The sequence below is a fragment of the Castor canadensis genome, chromosome 10 (genome assembly GCF_047511655.1).
Source record: "Castor canadensis chromosome 10, mCasCan1.hap1v2, whole genome shotgun sequence".
Taxonomy (NCBI): Eukaryota; Metazoa; Chordata; class Mammalia; order Rodentia; family Castoridae; genus Castor; species Castor canadensis.
In genome coordinates this window covers 110,503,351-110,520,753 of record NC_133395.1, presented here as the reverse complement: position 1 = coordinate 110,520,753, position 17,403 = coordinate 110,503,351, and the positions used below count along the sequence as shown (strand labels likewise).

Below are 17,403 nucleotides of genomic sequence, written 5' to 3'. Positions count from 1 at the left end.
TCAGCTCTCACCAGATGACACTGGAAATTCCTTGGCCTGGAATCCTGCCCTGCAAAAAGGAACAACTCAGTCAGGCAAATGCTACTACACCATGAGTCTCAAAGTATATCGGTTTTATGGGTCGCTTCACCCATGTTTGGTTTTTGGACAATTATTCCATTTCAGTAGACACTCTAGATCTCTTCTGCTGTGTAAGAAACCATGGCAAACTTAGCTGTTTTACTGAACTCAGAGGCTCTGTGGGCCATGAATTCCAAAAGGGCGCAGAGGGGTTGTTTGTCTCTGTGTCACTGCGTCTGCAGCACAGACAGATTCAATAAATTACCCAACACCATAAAACTGAGAGGTAGATCCAGAGGTAACACCAGGACAGCCAGTCTCCTGAGTCCTGCCTCACCACTGGGCCATGCTGTGTGGTAAACGCGAGTCCACAGCCCACTGTTCATGGTTGTAAAATCCAAAGACTTCTGAAAGCCAAGCATTTTTTCCAGGATTCGCTAGGCAGAAAAGGCAGCCCTGAAATGATGTGAGAATCTGCATAGGCCTGACTCATCCCACTTACTGTGAATATTCATACGTTTCACTGAGAAATGAATATTCGTATGTGTGTTTGACTAATGGGTACTGGACCAGACCCAACCAGGGCTGATATGTAGTACATGATGTGTGCCCCTTTAAAAAATCCACAAAATTCTGATTTAAAAACCACCCTGAACCTGGTATGGTGGCTTATACCTGTAATCCTAGCTACTAGAGAGGTGAAGATTGGGAGAATAGCAGTTCGAGTCCAGCCCTGGGAAAGAGTTCACAAGACCCCATCTCACCTTAGCTGGGTATGGTGGTGCATGCCTGTCATCCAAGCCAGGTGGGGAATAAATAGGAGGATTGTGGTCCAGAACCCTATGTGAAAAAAATACCTACAGCAAAAATGGCTGCAGGTATGGCTCAAGTGGTAGAGTGCCTGCCTAGCAAATGCAAGGTCCTGAGTTCAAACCCCAGTACCACAAAAAAAAAAAAGAAAGAAAGAAAGAAAAAGAAAACCCACTCTGGCTCCACAGGTTTCAGAGAACAGTGAATTTTCAACATAATAATTTAACAAGCAATTAAAATATGGCAAACAGTGCTATGTTTTTAAATACCCTCAAAACCCAATTATGAAACAGTGTTTTATCTAATCAGAGGTGAGAAAACTGAGTTCAGAGAGTTTACATACCTCACTTAAGATCTTACAGACAGTGAGTGGCGGAGTGAAAATTGTGTCAGGGAATCACTTGTACAACTATTCTGGTTTAACTCAGTATTTTCAATAACCTAAAAGTCAGTGCTTTTGTTAATGGCATACTGTTTCCTTAGCAATTAAAAAAACTGAAACCTGAGTCACTTACGTTTTATGACATATCCAAAGTTTGGCTGTATTAAAATTTGTTTCTGAATGAAAGGATTCTTGTTCAAAACCTTCTGGCTACATCTTTCCCTGGGCAAAGCCCTCTCAAGATATTACTGTCATCCTAGTTCCCTTACGCAGAGTGTCTAGTTTGTTGTGCTAATAAGTTACGTGTGTTTCCCCAGAGCAGGTAAGGGGGCTATCTACTTCCAGCATTCCTAGTGGATTCATCTTAGAATTGGAGAGGGGGTGGATGATCATTAAGCACTCAGGTGACTGAAGGACTGTGAGTTCAAGGCCAGCCTGGGCCATATTGTAAGGCCCTGAAGAAAGAGTGAAAGAAAGAAGGAAGGAAAGAAGGAAGAAAGAGAAAGAAAGAAGGAAGGAAGAGAAAGGAAGAGAGAGTGAAAGAAAGAAAGAAAGAAAAAGAAAGGGAAGAAAGAAAGCAAACAGGGAGGGAAAAACAGAAGATGGTGAGGGGAGAGAAGGGAGGGAAAGAACTTGATTGCATCACTTTGTCCAGGCCTGGAGCTTATTTTGACCAAGGCCTTCTGGTGTCTTATTTTGACCAAGGCCTTCTTCCCAAACCTTTCTCCTGAGACACTCAAGTCAGGGCTTTGGGAGCCTCAGGTGCAGTCCCTGGGTTCTCTCTATAGGAACAGACCTAAGGGCGGAGTGTAAAGGCCCAGGCAAACTTACTCTCTATAAAGTACTTGCATTTTTGACATCGTTGCTTTGCTCTGGTCTTTCAATTAAACATTTTGAGGTGCACTGAGCCCAGAGCCTGCCCTCAGCCACTGGAGCTAGTTCCAGGGGAGCCCCCAGCCCCAGCCTTGCTGTGCCCTGGATCTCAACTGCTGTCTGTCTGTCTTCTGCACAGGAGCCCCGTGGCACCTGGCGAGGTGGTGGCCATGGACAGGCATTACTTCCAAAACACTGGAGCTTACGACCCTCTCATGTCGCTTCAAGGTGGTGAAAACCTCGAACTGTCTTTCAAGGTATGTCCTGCACCAAGAGAGGATGGACACAGGTGGGGTCTCACAGCTCGGTGAGAGCTATCAGAAATGCCATGGGTCAGGGATGAGTCTGTGGGCAAATTATAAAGTCATTGCAACGAGGCCACCAAACCTCCAATTTCTGCACATTCTCATCTCTCTTGCTACCCACTTGGTTTTACTCAGCCTCCCTGGTGAACTTGACTTTTTTCCTGCCCTCAGGAAAGGCTTTCTGACAGTCATTCACAGCCCATGAAGAGATTCCAGAGATTCTTGTAAATTCTTTGTTCCGGCACCCTTAGCATCTGGGTGATCCTTTGACACCCACAGGCCAAATACTAACCAAATCTGTGTAGTGAGAAGTTCAGCCCCAACAATTTAATAAGTATTTGCCCCACTCAGCTCCCGCTGGGCACATGGGACACCCACCACCCTCACTTTCTGTTCCACATTGATTTTAGCATGATACTTGCTTTTACAGCATAGTAACCTCCAAAAACCCCACCCAGCAAAGGTACACATCGTGTACAGTGCAGCGCTATCTTCTGAAGAACTCCATCACCTCAAACTTGTAGGTTGAGTAATGTCCAACAGAGGTCGCTGTTTCTCACAAAAGTACAAATTCCTCCCTCCCCCGACCCGGGGGCACCCTTTGAGTTCTCTGGGGTGCCCAGTCTTACTGTGTTTTCAGTTCAAGGGCTGCCTGTCCTAGGACTGTTTCCATTGCAACCACTGTCCCCACTGCGTGGAAGGAAGGCTTCCTGTCAAGTGAACCTCAGACACTTGGGGGTGAAAGGGAGCCAGGGGTAGCTGGTAGAACCTTCTGTTAGGAGTGAGAACTAAGGAACCTCATCTTTCATCTCCACCACTTGTGGCTCTGGCACCTTTGCAGCAGAAGACCTCACAAGCTTCTGGAAATTCCCTGGTCACCGTGGACATCATTTCCCTGGGGGTGTGCACTGGGGAGTGGAGATGCAGACCCTGCACTGCTTCTCTGTGTACTGAATCTGCGCTTGCACTTCTGGTGGCACAAGGGTGGGGTCCCTTGCCCCTCACTTCCATCCTGGGACAACTGCCTCCATTCACCCACCTTGTTGCTCCCCTAGCTAGACCCCCAGATCTGGAAACTGCTCCCTGAGGACTGTGGAGTTATGGTGACCACATTGTGCTCACGATTTCCTGTGCGTTTTTGCCAGCCTCTTCCTTACCACTGTTCTTGGAGGGGGAGAGGAGAGTTGGTCACCTCTTCCTTCATGGCAGGCCTGGCTTTGTGGTGGCTCCATCGAAATTCTCCCCTGCTCTCGGGTGGGGCACCTCTACCCAAGACAGGATACCCGTGCACCCCTGGACCAGGAGGCCACCCTGCAGAACAAGGTCCGCATTGCTGAGACATGGCTGGGATCCTTCAAAGAAACCTTTTACAGGCACAGCCCAGAGGCCTTTGCCCTCAGAAAGGTAAGGAGAAGGCCAGCGGGGGTTTCTGTGCCCAGCCTAGGGCCGCCAGCTGGGGGCTGGGCCAGGTGGGCCCCCTCTCCCCTGCTTCTAGGGGAAAATGGAGTTTCTGGTTTGAGTTTCCCCCAGTTGTCCCCTTTCCAGTGGCTCCTCTACCTGGTAGGACTGTCCTCTGATGCTTCCAGCATTTCCATGGGATATCAAACTTGACCTAGGCCTCACTGATGTCTTGACTTTGATGGAATGCAATCATTCACTCCAGGCCAATAAACAGCTTGAACACAGATAAGCGATGAGACACATCTCTGAGGTCCTTTCTTCCTGAGCAGTGCTCAAGGCTAGGGAATATCCAATAAAAGTATGGGAATAAATAGAGTCCAAAAAAGCCACAGAAAAAATAAAATTTTAAACATTTAATTAAATATCCACAGTGCATTATGAATCAATCATTTGTTATGAGTGACACATAAAATGTTACTTAATGTGAGCTTCAAGTTCTCATTAATATTTGCTGGGCTGAGAGTGGGGGCTCCAAAGGTAAGATTCCCAGGACCCCATGTCCCTTTGCCAGCCCACAGGGGCATGCACTGGATGTGAGGTTCACCTGCCATTGATGAAGGGGGTTCTTAAATGGAGAGGCAGCCAGACCCACTGAGTGCAGGGAGGGTCTGATAGAGTGCTCCATGGAGGAGCTCTGGTGCCTCCCCTTCCTCCCTGGTCCTCAGAGTTTTGCTCCTATCTATCCTAGTCCACCTCCTTCCCTACAGCAGAACAGCCTCCAGGGCCTGGGGCATTGGGGCTCCTTAACTTCAAGGTTGTTTGTTTCTTTAACTGGGGAAACTGTTAATGACACACAGAATCTTGATTCAATCCCAATGTCTAGACAGGCTAGAGTCCCTTCTGATCCCCATGAGTTGTCACATTATTGCCTAAAGTGGCACGGGGCTCCTTTCCCCCAGCAGAGTGATGGCAGCCTCTGTAGTTACTCCAGGAACGGATCTGAGATGAAGGGGAGGTTCTCACAAGGACTCCACTGTATCAGCTTTCATCTTCGTTCTCCAGTCTCCTTCTTCTTCTCTGTCTGTGGGAAGTAGAAGGGTGTGTTCAAGTTTTGACACTATTCCAGCCGTCTAATGGTTACACCCATGGACTGAGAGGATGATTGTCTGTATTTGAATATTGGCTTTTTAGTTGTATGATCCTGAAAGTTCCTTATTCACTCAGTGTTCCTGCTTGCTCCCTTAAGCCTTCCCTATGTCGTTCGGATGATTTAATAAGTTAATAGATCTAAAACACTTAGAAGTCAAGGCAGGGTAAACCCCGAGTGGGTGTTTACAATAAGCATTATCCTAATGACTACTAGTAATCAACAAAAGTCAGCAGAGCACTGCCCTGCACCAGGCTCTGGACAGGTCCTGCAGGGGATACCAAACCATGCCCAATTCTTTCAGGTTCCTGGTGGGGATAGGAGCTCCCCTCAGAGGGACAATGTCCACAAAGATGAGTGACAGATTCTAGACAGGCCCAGATGGACTCTTCAGGGGAGTGGTGTTGAACTGTGGTTGGATGGGTTCAACTCTGACAACCAGAGGAGGAGTTAGGGGAAGAGTCTGGTCCCTGAGGGTCGGGCTAAAGAGTGTAGACTCTACCCAGTTGGCAATGGGAGGCAGGTGGAGTCCTACAGAGTTCTACAGAGGTCCACAAAACTGCTCTGGCTTTTAATCTCTTGGCCTTCTTTTGGCAGAAGCATCTTTTTCTCTCAGGGAATGTCACTCTAGTGGACACTTGGTTCATGTTAATACAGACTGAAGTGTTAAATAGAGCCATGTTTCTGAACCACTGGACAGCTTTCTACCGATAGGCTCTCTAGAATAGGGTATCAACTGTAGCCTGCCCAATGCAATAGGGTGCCAGTGATTTACAGACCTCCCTCCTTCTCCCCACCATTGCTAGTGCAATTAGAAGCACCTGTGAATGTGTACGTGGCTCCAGGTAGTTAGAGAAACTGGAAACTGGCATGATTTTAGTATTTCCTTAGCGCCTGACTGGTCTGCTTTTGAAAAAACTCAGTTTGTTTATCTAGTTGGTAATTGGGAGATTTGGGTTTTTTTTTTTTTTTTTTTTTTGGGCAGTACTGGGGTTTGAACTCAGGGCCTCCTACTTGCCAGGCAGGTGCTCTACCACTTGAGTCACATCTCCAGCCCTATTTTTTCCCCCTTTTGGTTATTTTTCAAGTAGGATCTTGAACTTTTGTCTGGGGATAGCCTGGACTTCATCCTCCTACCTGTGGCCTCCTGCTTAGTTGGAATCCCAGATGTGCACACCTGGCCCAGATTATTGATTAAAATGAGGTCTTGAGAACTTTTTGTCTGGGCTAGCCTTGAACTGCCATACCCCCACCCTTCACCTCATGAGCAGCTGGGATCATAGGCGTGAACCACCACATCTGATTGAAGTTTTGGGTTTTTTTTAGTACTTGTTTGTGTTCGGTCAAATCCTTCATCCTATAACATAGAAAGCTGAGTCCCCATTGGGGAAGTAAGTTGCTAAAGAAAAGCAGGGAGCGAGGCAGAGAACTAGAAGTAACATTAGGGCTGGGGTGTGGCTCCTATCTAGCAAGCATGGGCCCTGAGTTCAAATCCCCACACCACCAGGAAAGAACAGTTAGAAGTAGAACTAACCCAAACTTACAGTAGTTTGTTTTCTGCCTCCCACTCCCTAATCCTCAAACCTGACCACCACTCCCTTCTGGGACTAGCTGGAGTTCTTTGAAGCATCTTCCTGTAGTTCTATCTGAATTTGCAGGAGCAGGAATGTATTTGGTATACAGAAGATGCTCATAAATGTTTCACAGACTCGCAAGCTCAGCAAAGGCAGGGGCAGTATTCATTCTGCTTACTGTGGGAATCTCCAATGCTCAGTTCAATCCCAGGTGTGTACTAGGAGCTCCGTAAATATTCATTGATGGAACGAATGGATCATGCAAAGATGGTCAAACTGAAGCCAAGATTTGGCTCTCGCCTTTTAGAAGCCAGTGACCCTGGGAAGTCATCTTCAAAAACCATTGTGAAAATTTAGTGAAAAGAAATGTAAACCAGAGGACCAGCTAGACACTAAGCTTCCTTTCATAAAGCCTCGGGTCCTTATTCGTTTCTTCTTTTATTACTTGGGCATCTTCTTTCTGATGAGGGACACTGATGAAGAAGGAGGAAAATGTTCTGATGGTTGATTGATGACTTTTGCAAGGAGAATGGGATTCATTCAGAAGACATTCAGCAGAGGAGTCTCTCTCTCTCTTTCTCTCTCTCTCTTTCTCTCTGTCTCTCTCTCCCTCCCCTCCCCCTTTTCTTTCCTATTTTATTTATTTTATTATTTTAAGGTTTTGGTCATATTAATTCCTCCTTAGAGCCTTTCTCTTCCCTAAAAATAGGATTTAGTTCTAAATTTCTGGAGGGGGGTCTTTATATCTTATCAATATAGCCCAAAACATTAAATTATACTAATATTAAGGATTTGCCTTGATGTCCAACTGAATCCAATTGTATAATAAAAGAGAATCAAAGGAGAGGAGACAGTGTCACCCAAGTGAATAATCACTTGGAAGGGGGTGACATCACTTATCTTGCTGGTTCCACAGCTCTCTCTAGAGCTATCCCTTCCAAATCCTCTTCTCCCAACATGTGCCCCTCCCCACTGTCTGCAGCCCTGAGACCTGTGATCTTGAGCTCCTTGCTCTGTTCCAATCCTTCATCCCTCTATTCCTCCCCTACTATGTGAATTCTGGTGTAAAATAAGCTTTCCTCGTCTTGTTGCTGGTGTCTTTCTCCCCCAGGCTGTGAAGCCAGACTGCACAGAACGCTTGCAGCTGCAAAGGAGGCTGGGTTGTCGGACATTCCACTGGTTTCTGGCCAACATCTACCCTGAGCTGTACCCATCTGAGCAGAGGCCCAGATTCTCTGGAAAGGCAAGGCATGGCCCAGAGGAGATGGGTAGGATGAAAGGGAGAGAGTAGCTTGCCAAGAGAAGAATTGCATGTTCAAAAGCTCTTCCATTATCCAGGACATGTGCTCAGCAGGACCTCGGAGGCCTTCAGTCCAACCCCTGCCTCCCTGCCACCTTGAGGGATGTGGCTAGGTTGTCCTATAACCCATCCCAGATCCCCTCATCAGGACAAGTGTCACCTGCCTCCTTCCAGAGGCTTGTCCAATAGGATCAGTGGTTTCGGTTTGACTCCACTCATTGTGGCCTGAAGAATGCACCTTGAGCTGCAGTTCAGAGAGTGAAGAAGAGGGATGGAGCCCAGCCAAGGGGAGTCTTCACAGTGGAACTTGGGGTTCACTTCTGTGTGGGTGTCCACTTTCAGCTCCACAACACTGGGCTTGGCTTCTGTGCAGACTGCCAGGTAGAAGGGGACTCCCTGGGCTGCCCTGTGAGACTGGCTCCTTGCAGGGACAGCCGAGAGCAACAGGTAGGTGATTAGACTTTCCAGGATGGAAAATACCCCACAAACATTTGCACTCGGGTGCTGTTTTTCTGGGATGCACTTCAGTTCCTTTGGCTTGGGTTGAAACAGAGCAGAGACCAGGGCAATAAGCCAGGGGAAGGATCTAGATGCAGGGGGTCATTCTAGCATCCAAGGAGGACTCTGGGCATTAGGAAGGTCACATGGAATATTGGGGTATATCTGTGTGTCTAATTCACATCAAAATTTCCATCATGAGAATAACTGCCTGAGACGGTAGAAGGCCTCCTTGGCTGCTTGTTGAGGGTTCATGGGTCCACTTTTTTTTCATAACTTGGATGATAACCTAGTAAGTATAACCTGTCTCCAATGTCTCTGCTCTCAGGGAACTTTGAGTCAAGCAATCATATCCCAAAGGCACCCAATAAATTCGAACAACAAAGTATAATTTATGGAGCTATGCATCGGATGAGTTTGGTGAGGCCTGGAGAGCCTGGGTGAGGGAGGGAACGTCTCCTGGAAGGTCTGGGGTCCAGCTCTGCAAAGAGGCCCTGCATGGAAGCCTTGCAGAGAGAGCCACCAAGGCTGGGCTTTGCAGTGCATGCCCTGGGTCTAAGGAAGGAGGGATTCAGGGTCCCGCTGACCTCTTCTGGTTCTGCCCTTTACCAATCTATAACATACTGATAGACATTCACATCTGGTACAGGGGATGAGGACATAAATTTAAAGTAGTTAGCAAAGAAGCCATAATATTTGGGTATATAGGGTAAAAATTATCCAAGCTTTCCTGTCACACATAGCTGGGTTTGAGTCCCAACTCCCCCCCACTCGCTAGTTATGTGATCTCGTCAGGCTTTTTAACTTCTCTGAGTCTTTGTTTCTTCATCTGCAGTTGGGAATGATACAGTCTCCTTGTGCAGACACAATATTTGCCCTTTTTGTATGTTTATTCATTTTATTTTGTGGAAATTGGGAGAAATTAGTGAGGGCTGAAAGCCCTTCCTTAAAAACATGTAGACATGATATGCTGGATACAAACATGAAACACACAAGTCATTGAGTTTACAAGAAAGGAAAACCTCCAGGGACATTTAAGAGGCAACTGAAAATGGAGCCATCGGGCCCGGGCTGCAGGGGATGGGAATCCAGGAGTATTGGCTCCAGGCAGGGATAAGCATCGAGAACCCAGCTTCAGCCCATGAGACGTGAGAAGTTGGGAATGAGACTCCCATATAAAGTCAGCTTTGACCTTCAGCCTGTCCTTGCAAAAGTTTAATAAGAAATATCTATCCACTATCACAGGAAAATGGCAAGGAAGCTTGTCTGTCACTACAGGAGGTTTGAGTACAAAAAATATGACTCTTCCCTGAGAATGGTCCTTAAGCTTGTCCCTAATATGTGTTTAGGGTCCAAGTTTATGCTGTTTGGAAGCCTCAAGCAGAGCAGGCTACTTAATTTGCAGGGCCCTATGCAAAATAAAAATGTGGTATTTCTAACGCAACAATTATCAGATACAGATATAGATTTTTTTGGCAGTACTTGGGTTTGAACTCAGGGCTTCTCACTTGCTGGGCCATGCCACTTGAGCCACACCTCCACCCTAAACTAAGCATATTGAACCAAGAGCATTAATCCCATCTCGGCATGAGGCCCCACGTGACTGCACAGGTTTCATGCCCATGAAGCCAGTCCCATCTCCAAGCCACAAAATTAATATCAAAATTAATTCAGGCTGCATTTGGCAGGAACAAACCAAAAATGATTTTCTCAGGACATGCCTTTGATTGATCTGCACAGGTTTCTCCTGGCTAAAGCCCCTCTACAAAGTTATGCACAGTCCAATACTACAAAACCCTGGAGCAGGGCCACAAATAGCAGGAAAGTTAGTTTCAGGGGCAAGTGACCTCAGATCTTTCCGGAAGGAGATCAGCTTGGGCCTCAGAGAGCTTCCTAAGCTGCCTTCCTACAGTGCACTCACGGAACATGGCATTCTTCATAGCTTTACCTCTGCTACAGTCAATAGAACAACAGAGAAACATGCCAGAATGTATAAATAGGAACATGAGGACCAGTGTCTCTGCATGTTTACGAACTTGACCATGAGATACGGCCTTGCTGACCCCTGCAGAATGTAAAGTTGGTCCCTAGACCTCAGCTCTATGGTAAGTCCTTGCCTCATCTCCACTCTGGACAGGGTCTCTTTCTAGCTGTGCTAACTACTGTCCCCTCTGTCCTAGCACTTGGAACTCACCAGCAGGAAGGAGATCCACTTTGGCAGCTCGCAGCACCTGTGCTTTGATGTCCAGAGAGAGCAGGTAATCCTTCAGAACTGCACCGAGCAAGGTCCTGCCATCCATCAGCAGCTCTGGGACTTCCAGGACGTGAGTAATCCTTTCTGGAAGGCTCAACAGAACTCAAGGGCGGTACCCAGGCTCTTCCAAGAGGTCAGGTATTAACAAAGGTCTGAGACTTTGTAGTTAGACTTAGTTCATGGCATTAAAGCCTCAGAGCGAGGGAAAAGCAACCCAGCAGAGAGGTGGGCCACCGCATCAGGAAATGTACTTTGCCCCATCTTGGGATAGCTCTGGCCTTGATCATGGTAGAGAGAGCGATTGGCCCCTTTTTATTAGCTCGGGTCATAAGTAGATGGTGGAGCATGTTACAGAAGCAATCAACCAATGTGCTGGTGTGGTCTTAGGAGCAATGCAAGTCCTTCTCTCCAGCAAAAAAAATAAATAAATATATGATGATGTATAGATATATTGATGGTACCTTCTTCCTTTTAATGCAAATTCATCATTTTTGTAAAATTTTGACGCCTACATCCCTGGGGCAATGAATTTCTAGATCTTCCCAGAGGTTATGTATCAACAGAGAGGAAATAGGGGGTAAGTAAGTACTTAGGAGAGGCAGCAGGTTCCCAGATACAGGATTGGGAAACCGTATTCACAAGTGTGGATGCACAGCCTTTTCTTCTCCTCATATCCTTTCTGAATTGAATTAGGTTTTCATTTTACAAATACACACAGTTTTAAAATGTCTTTTCTTTTAACTTCTGCTTGGGAATAAAGAAGATAAAATAACTGAGTGGAACTCTGCACAGGTACTGGAGTACTGGGGTTGGAACTCAGGGCTTTGTTCTGACTAGGCAAGTGCTCTGCCACTTGAGCCACACTCGGGTCCTGCACTGGTATTCTTAAAGCAAGTGGTGGGGAAAGAAAATAACACTGTGGGAAACTTCACCTGAATTCAAAATAAGCTCCTGAGAACAAAACTCTTTGAGGCTTTGGTGACAAGGAGGTCACACTCACTCAGAGAAGTCTTAGAAATCAAGTTAAGATCTCTATGGAGGATCTAAGAGATCACTGTATGCAAGTCCTATGAATAAGATACATTTTAGAAATAGCACTTGAAAACAAATAAAAGATTAGGAAGATATACTCAAAATAGTTCAGGCATTAAGAAATGAGAATTTAGGAGTAGGGACATGGCTCAGGTGATACAGCACCTGTCCAGCAAGTGAGAGTCCCTGAGTTCAAACCCCAGTACCAAAAAAAATGACAAAAATGCCCCAAAAAATAAAAGAGAGAGAATTTTAAAAGACATCATCATTCAACCAGAAAAACGAATGAGGCACTGTTCATAGTGGCACTACTTATAATGGCTGAAAGCTATTATGAATTATTATATTAAATATTATATTTATGAGCGCTGACAGCAACCCAAATGTCCATCTATGAATGAATAGATAAAATGTGGGCACACGTTTATTCTAAAAGTGTATTACTTAGTTGCGGACTAATTACCTCCTAGAAATAATTCCATATAATAGAATATTATTCACTCTTAAAAATGTAGGAAATCCTGTCACATGGGTGAACCTTGAAGATATTAGGCTAGGAGAAATAAGCCAGTCACATACAAAAAAGTCAAAAACCTTACATTTCCATATGAGGTAGCTTAAGTCACCAAACACAGAAACAGGAAGTAGAATGGTGGTTACCATTCTCAGGGGAGGCTCAGGGGAGGAAGAAACATGAAATTGTTATTTAGTGGGTCTACTGTTTCAGTTTTGCACAATGGAAAAGTTCTAGAAATCTGTTTTACAATGATGTGAATATATTTAAAATTATTAAAGTTTATACTTAAAAATGGTTAAGGTGGGCCAGGTGCTCATGGCTCATGCCTGTAATCCTAGTAACTTGAGAGTCTGAAATCAGGAGAATCGCCAATATTTTGCAACATCTCATCTCCAAAATAACCAGAGCAAGATGGACTGGAGATGTTGCTTAAGTGGTAGAGTCTGCTTTGCAACTGTGAAGCACTGAGTTCAAACCCTAGTCCCAAAATAAGCAGAACTAGAGATGCGGCTCAGGTGGTAGAGCACCTGCTTTGCAAGCATGAAGCCCTGAGTTCAAACCCCAGTCCCACCAAAAAACAATAATTAAGGAGGTAGATTTTCTCGTATTTTTTACCACAGTAGAAAAAAGGAAATTAAGTACTAATTTATGCTACAACATATATCAATCTTAAAACTATTATGCAAAATAAAGAAATCAGTTACAAAGGGCCACATAGTTCATAATTCTCCTTATGAGAAGTATCCAGAATAGGCAAATCCATAAACACAGAAAGTAGAAGAGGGAGGAGTGGGCAGTGACTGCTAATGTGTTTCTTTGAGAAGTGATGAAAATATTCTGGAATTAGATGGGGTGATATATATTTTTAGTATATTCACAACTTTGTGAATATACTAAAAATCACTAGTTTGTGTCCTTTAAAGGGGCTATATAAAGTAGGTGTTTTCAGCATTGATGGCTAAGGTTGCTTAACTTCAGAAAGAAAATCAAAATTGTCTTCCAAAGGGAATATTAGCTTCAACATTAAATCTTGTGGGTTTTGAGCAGGAGGCAGCCATAGACGGCTGAATATGGCTGATGTAGGTCTTACTCTCTACTGCATCCTGCTGGCCACAATACTAAATTGCAAGATTGATGGCGGGAAAAGCTGATTAAAATCCTTCTGAAAGCAGACATTTATAGTACACTGATAACAGTGAATATCAGAAATACTATGAAGTCTGAACAGACACTATTCCCTGGAATTGTCCTAACCATAACTTTTTAAGAAAGAACATAATTACACAACTACAATAAAGAAAATTGGATTTCAAAAGCCTCCCAAGGCTTTGAATAACATCTAAATTTTAGGATCACCTAAATTATATTTTATATTAATCAGAAATACAGTCATTCTTTTCCAGGCCGGTTCATGCTGCCTCTATTAGTCTCTCTCTCTCTCTCTCTCTCTCTCTCTCTCTCTCTCTCTCTCTTTCTCTCTCTCTCTTGGCAGTACTGGGGTTTGAATTCAGGGCCTTATGCTTGCTAGACAGGCCCTCTACCATTGAGCCACTCCACCAGCACTTTTTTTTTTTGCATTGATGTACCATATTTATTGTTTGGAAGTGAAAACACCAGCACTTTTTGATGATGGGTTTTTTCAAGATAGAATCTCGCAAATTATTTGCCTGGGTTGGTTTTGAGCTGCAATCCTCCTGATCTCCACCCTCCTTGAGTAGTAAGGATTACAGGTGTGAGCCACCAACACCTGGCTTATTAGTCTCTTAATGATCAACACGAGTCTTAAAAATGTCCTTCTTTGCTGACTGTGTGGGGAACTGGTTTTCTTTTCTCTTTTCAGAATGGAGTCATTGTCCATATTCTTTCTGGGAAATGCTTGGAAGCTGTGGTTCAGCAAGACAGTAAGGATTTGTATTTGTGTCCATGTGATGGAAAAGCCAGCCAGTTGTGGCGATTTGACCAAGTTCACACTGTGGATGAACGATGAATGCCAGTGGCAGAAAGGAAATGAGAATTTTGGTCAGCCCCGTTCTGCCCCGAGAGAACTAGAAGAGCATGTTGTGTATCAGACACCATGTCTGTGCGCCTGGTATAGGAGAGAAGAAGCTCCATGGAAGAATACAGAGAATCCCTACTTCTTACAGTGTCTTTGAGTGACTGCTGGTTTTTTTTTAAGGAAAAATAATGGACTCATTGCCTTTATCATGAGAGTTGACCATCATGTAGCACAGAAGATTCTTCATTTTATCTGTTGAGCACTTAATAATTGCTTTTGTCTCTGATTAGGGAAAGAGGCCTGGACATTGTCTGGTGGCACCACCAGGACACATCAATCCAATGGATCAGTTTCCTTTTCTTTACATAGCCTTAACTTGAATTGTCTATGTGTCCAACCCTGAAAATGAAACAGTGAAGAGGGTATAATGGGGCTGACAGTGTAAAAATCTTGAATTAGGTCTGCAAGCACAAATTTCATGTTCATTGGTCTCAATCCTAGTTCAGGAGGAAGGGAAGGTACAGAAAGGAGCAGGTTAGAGTTGGAGGGAAGCTAGAAGAGAGTGTTGGCCTAACTCTCCAACTAGCCTAGCCCACCAAAAAGACAGCAGAGCTGGGTAAGATGCTCATCTTAAGGAGAATTTCTTCAGAATTGTCTACCTCCATTCACTGGCCCCAGCTCTGGTCTAGCTTAATTAAATCTTAAGCAGATTCCCTTGCAATAGATTTCTTGTTAGTCCTTGGTTTTGTGAGGATCACTGTAGACTGAATGTTCTTATTTATGAAGGTGTTTATACTTGATAAACTCTCTTGATGCTCTGTTATGTCAGTTGGCACTGACTTGACAAGAAATAACCTGTGCAAAGGGCAAAGCTCCCTGGAAGAGAGATGCCAGAGTCTAAGCCAAATGTCTTTTTTTTTTTTTTTATGGTTATCATTAGCTTATCTTTATTTTTTTATTTTTTTTTTCATTTTTCTTTTATTATTCATATGTGCATACAAGGCTTGGTTCATTTCTCCCCCCTGCCCCCACCCCCTCCCTTACCACCCACTCCACCCCCTCCCGCTCCCCCCCTCAATACCCAGCAGAAACTATTTTGCCCTTATCTCTAATTTTGTTGTAGAGAGAGTATAAGCAATAATAGGAAGGAACAAGGGGTTTTGCTGGTTGAGATAAGGATAGCTATACAGGGCATTGACTCACATTGATTTCCTGTGCGTGGGTGTTACCTTCTAGGTTAATTCTTTTTGATCTAACCTTTTCTCTAGTTCCTGGTCCCCTTTTCCTATTGGCCTCAGTTGCTTTAAGGTATCTGCTTTAGTTTCTCTGCATTAAGGGCAACAAATGCTAGCTAGTTTTTTAGGTGTCTTACCTATCCTCACCCCTCCCTTGTGTGCTCTCGCTTTTATCATGTGCTCATAGTCCAATCCCCTTGTTGTGTTTGCCCTTGATCTAATGTCCACATATGAGGGAGAACATACGATTTTTGGTCTTTTGAGCCAGGCTAACCTCACTCAGAATGATGTTCTCCAATTCCATCCATTTACCTGCGAATGATAACATTTCGTTCTTCTTCATGGCTGCATAAAATTCCATTGTGTATAGATACCACATTTTCTTAATCCATTCGTCAGTGCTGGGGCATCTTGTAAGCCAAATGTCTTATGAGAGAAAACAGAGTTGGGTGTTAATGACCGTGAGCTCTGATGAGGCCATCTTTGAGCCCATAGTGACTGGGATCCCTAAAAGTGGCTGCACGTTGAATGCTCAATCCAACTAGAGCAGATCCATGGCTAACAAGAACTGAATGGCTCTCCTTGCTGTGCCCTGGCAGACCTAGTTCTGCCAAAAGAGTTGCTGAGCAGGTTGGTTCTGCTATTGAGAAAACACCGTTCATGCCCATTTGTCTCCTGGAGGGAGTCGCTGTCCACATGGCAAACTTAGAAACCTCTGCCTAAAGATGTGGCTCTCCTTTGGACTGACTTAGAAGACAGTGTGTTTCAAATAAGAAAAACTAGGTAGGAAGTGTGAGATTCCAAATAGCTATCATAATTATGTCTTCATTCTGTACCTGTCAAGTCAACAGGCCACTGCATTTCTCTAGCCTTAGAATATACCTTAGATCTGTGCTACCTAATATGGTACCCTCTAACCGAATGTGGCCATTTTAGTGGATATTCATTAAAATTAGAGAAAATGTAGAACAGCTCCTCAACAGTACTGGCCACATTTCAAGAGCTAGAGTTCTATGTGTCTAATGGCTACTGCATCAGAGAGTATAGATACAGAACATTCCATCACAGAAACAGTTCTGTTGGAGAACCTTAGTCAGTCATCACTCTATCTAGAGAAATTTTAACTACTGTCTTATTGCTTCAGACCTGCCCATATTTAAGCAAATTTCCTTAATGTCCTGAGAGGGAGCTAAAAATTCTCAGACGACAACCATCTAAAGGGTATTCATGGTTGAAGAATAAAAATTAAACAAGACCTTTATTTTTAAATGAACTTTATTATCAGCATTGTGGGTACTTGAAGTTGCTGGGATAAATTAATATAATTAAATTCAACGTGAATTCAATTGTGTAAGTTGTATTTGGTGGGAATTAAAAAGGGACCCAGATGGCTTATTGCTTAATTGGTTGAACAAAGCAAGAATGTGGCACTTCCTTAACCATCCTGTGATTTATTACTTTATTACAGAAATGGCTGTCAGCTCAATCCCTGCCTGGTACTTACAGACCCTTAATTTTAACAAAACAGATGCCTCCACTTATTTTAAAAGACCGTCCTCCTAACAGTGCAACCAGTGTTCAAGTTCCCTTCTCCCTGGGCTCAACATGCATTAATCCACAATGATTTAAAAGTAGAGAAACTCAACAGTCAAGAGATGTGACTCCTGAATTGATTTCACTTGTCTGCCTGATTTTTATGATCAGCCTTGTTTGTTTCTTAAGATTGAATTTTGTCATTACTCTCACTAAGTCGACATTACTATTATGGGGTGTAGGCGGTAGAAGTGTTCAGCTAGCAGTCCCATACTCATGGTTGTGTTTTGTTTGTTTGTTTGAGACAGGGTCTCATTATGTAGCCTGGGCTGGCCTTGAACTCATGGTCCTCTTGCCTCTGCTTCCCAAGTGCTAGGATTATAGCTATACACCACCATGCCCAGCTCCATACCCCTTGTGCTATTTTGCAATAGTAAGAGCAAATGTCATCCCTGGAGGGGCCCTGATCCATTTCTTCTTTTGCTT

The 17,403-nt window shown here is 44.2% G+C and overlaps 1 protein-coding gene across 6 annotated transcripts in view; it reads left to right on the top strand.

Moving 5' to 3' along the window:
- The window catches only part of Galnt15 (polypeptide N-acetylgalactosaminyltransferase 15), a 41,605-nt gene extending 24,875 nt beyond the window's left edge, over positions 1–16,730 (top strand). Inside the window, exons 5-10 of one of the 6 annotated variants that reach the window (XM_074043852.1) lie at positions 2,265–2,382; positions 3,640–3,834; positions 7,664–7,795; positions 8,195–8,299; positions 10,531–10,608; positions 13,994–16,730. In XM_074043852.1, the coding sequence (XP_073899953.1) occupies positions 2,265–2,382; positions 3,640–3,834; positions 7,664–7,795; positions 8,195–8,299; positions 10,531–10,608; positions 13,994–14,140 (775 nt within the window). In that variant the 3' untranslated portion in view covers positions 14,141–16,730. Of the gene's footprint in view, positions 1–2,264; positions 2,383–3,639; positions 3,835–7,663; positions 7,796–8,194; positions 8,300–10,530; positions 10,675–13,993 lie in introns of all 6 variants that reach the window. The other 5 variants (XM_020157529.2, XM_020157528.2, XM_074043855.1 and 2 more) reach the window with 5 other exon arrangements.
- The last annotated feature ends 673 nt before the right edge of the window (positions 16,731–17,403 follow it).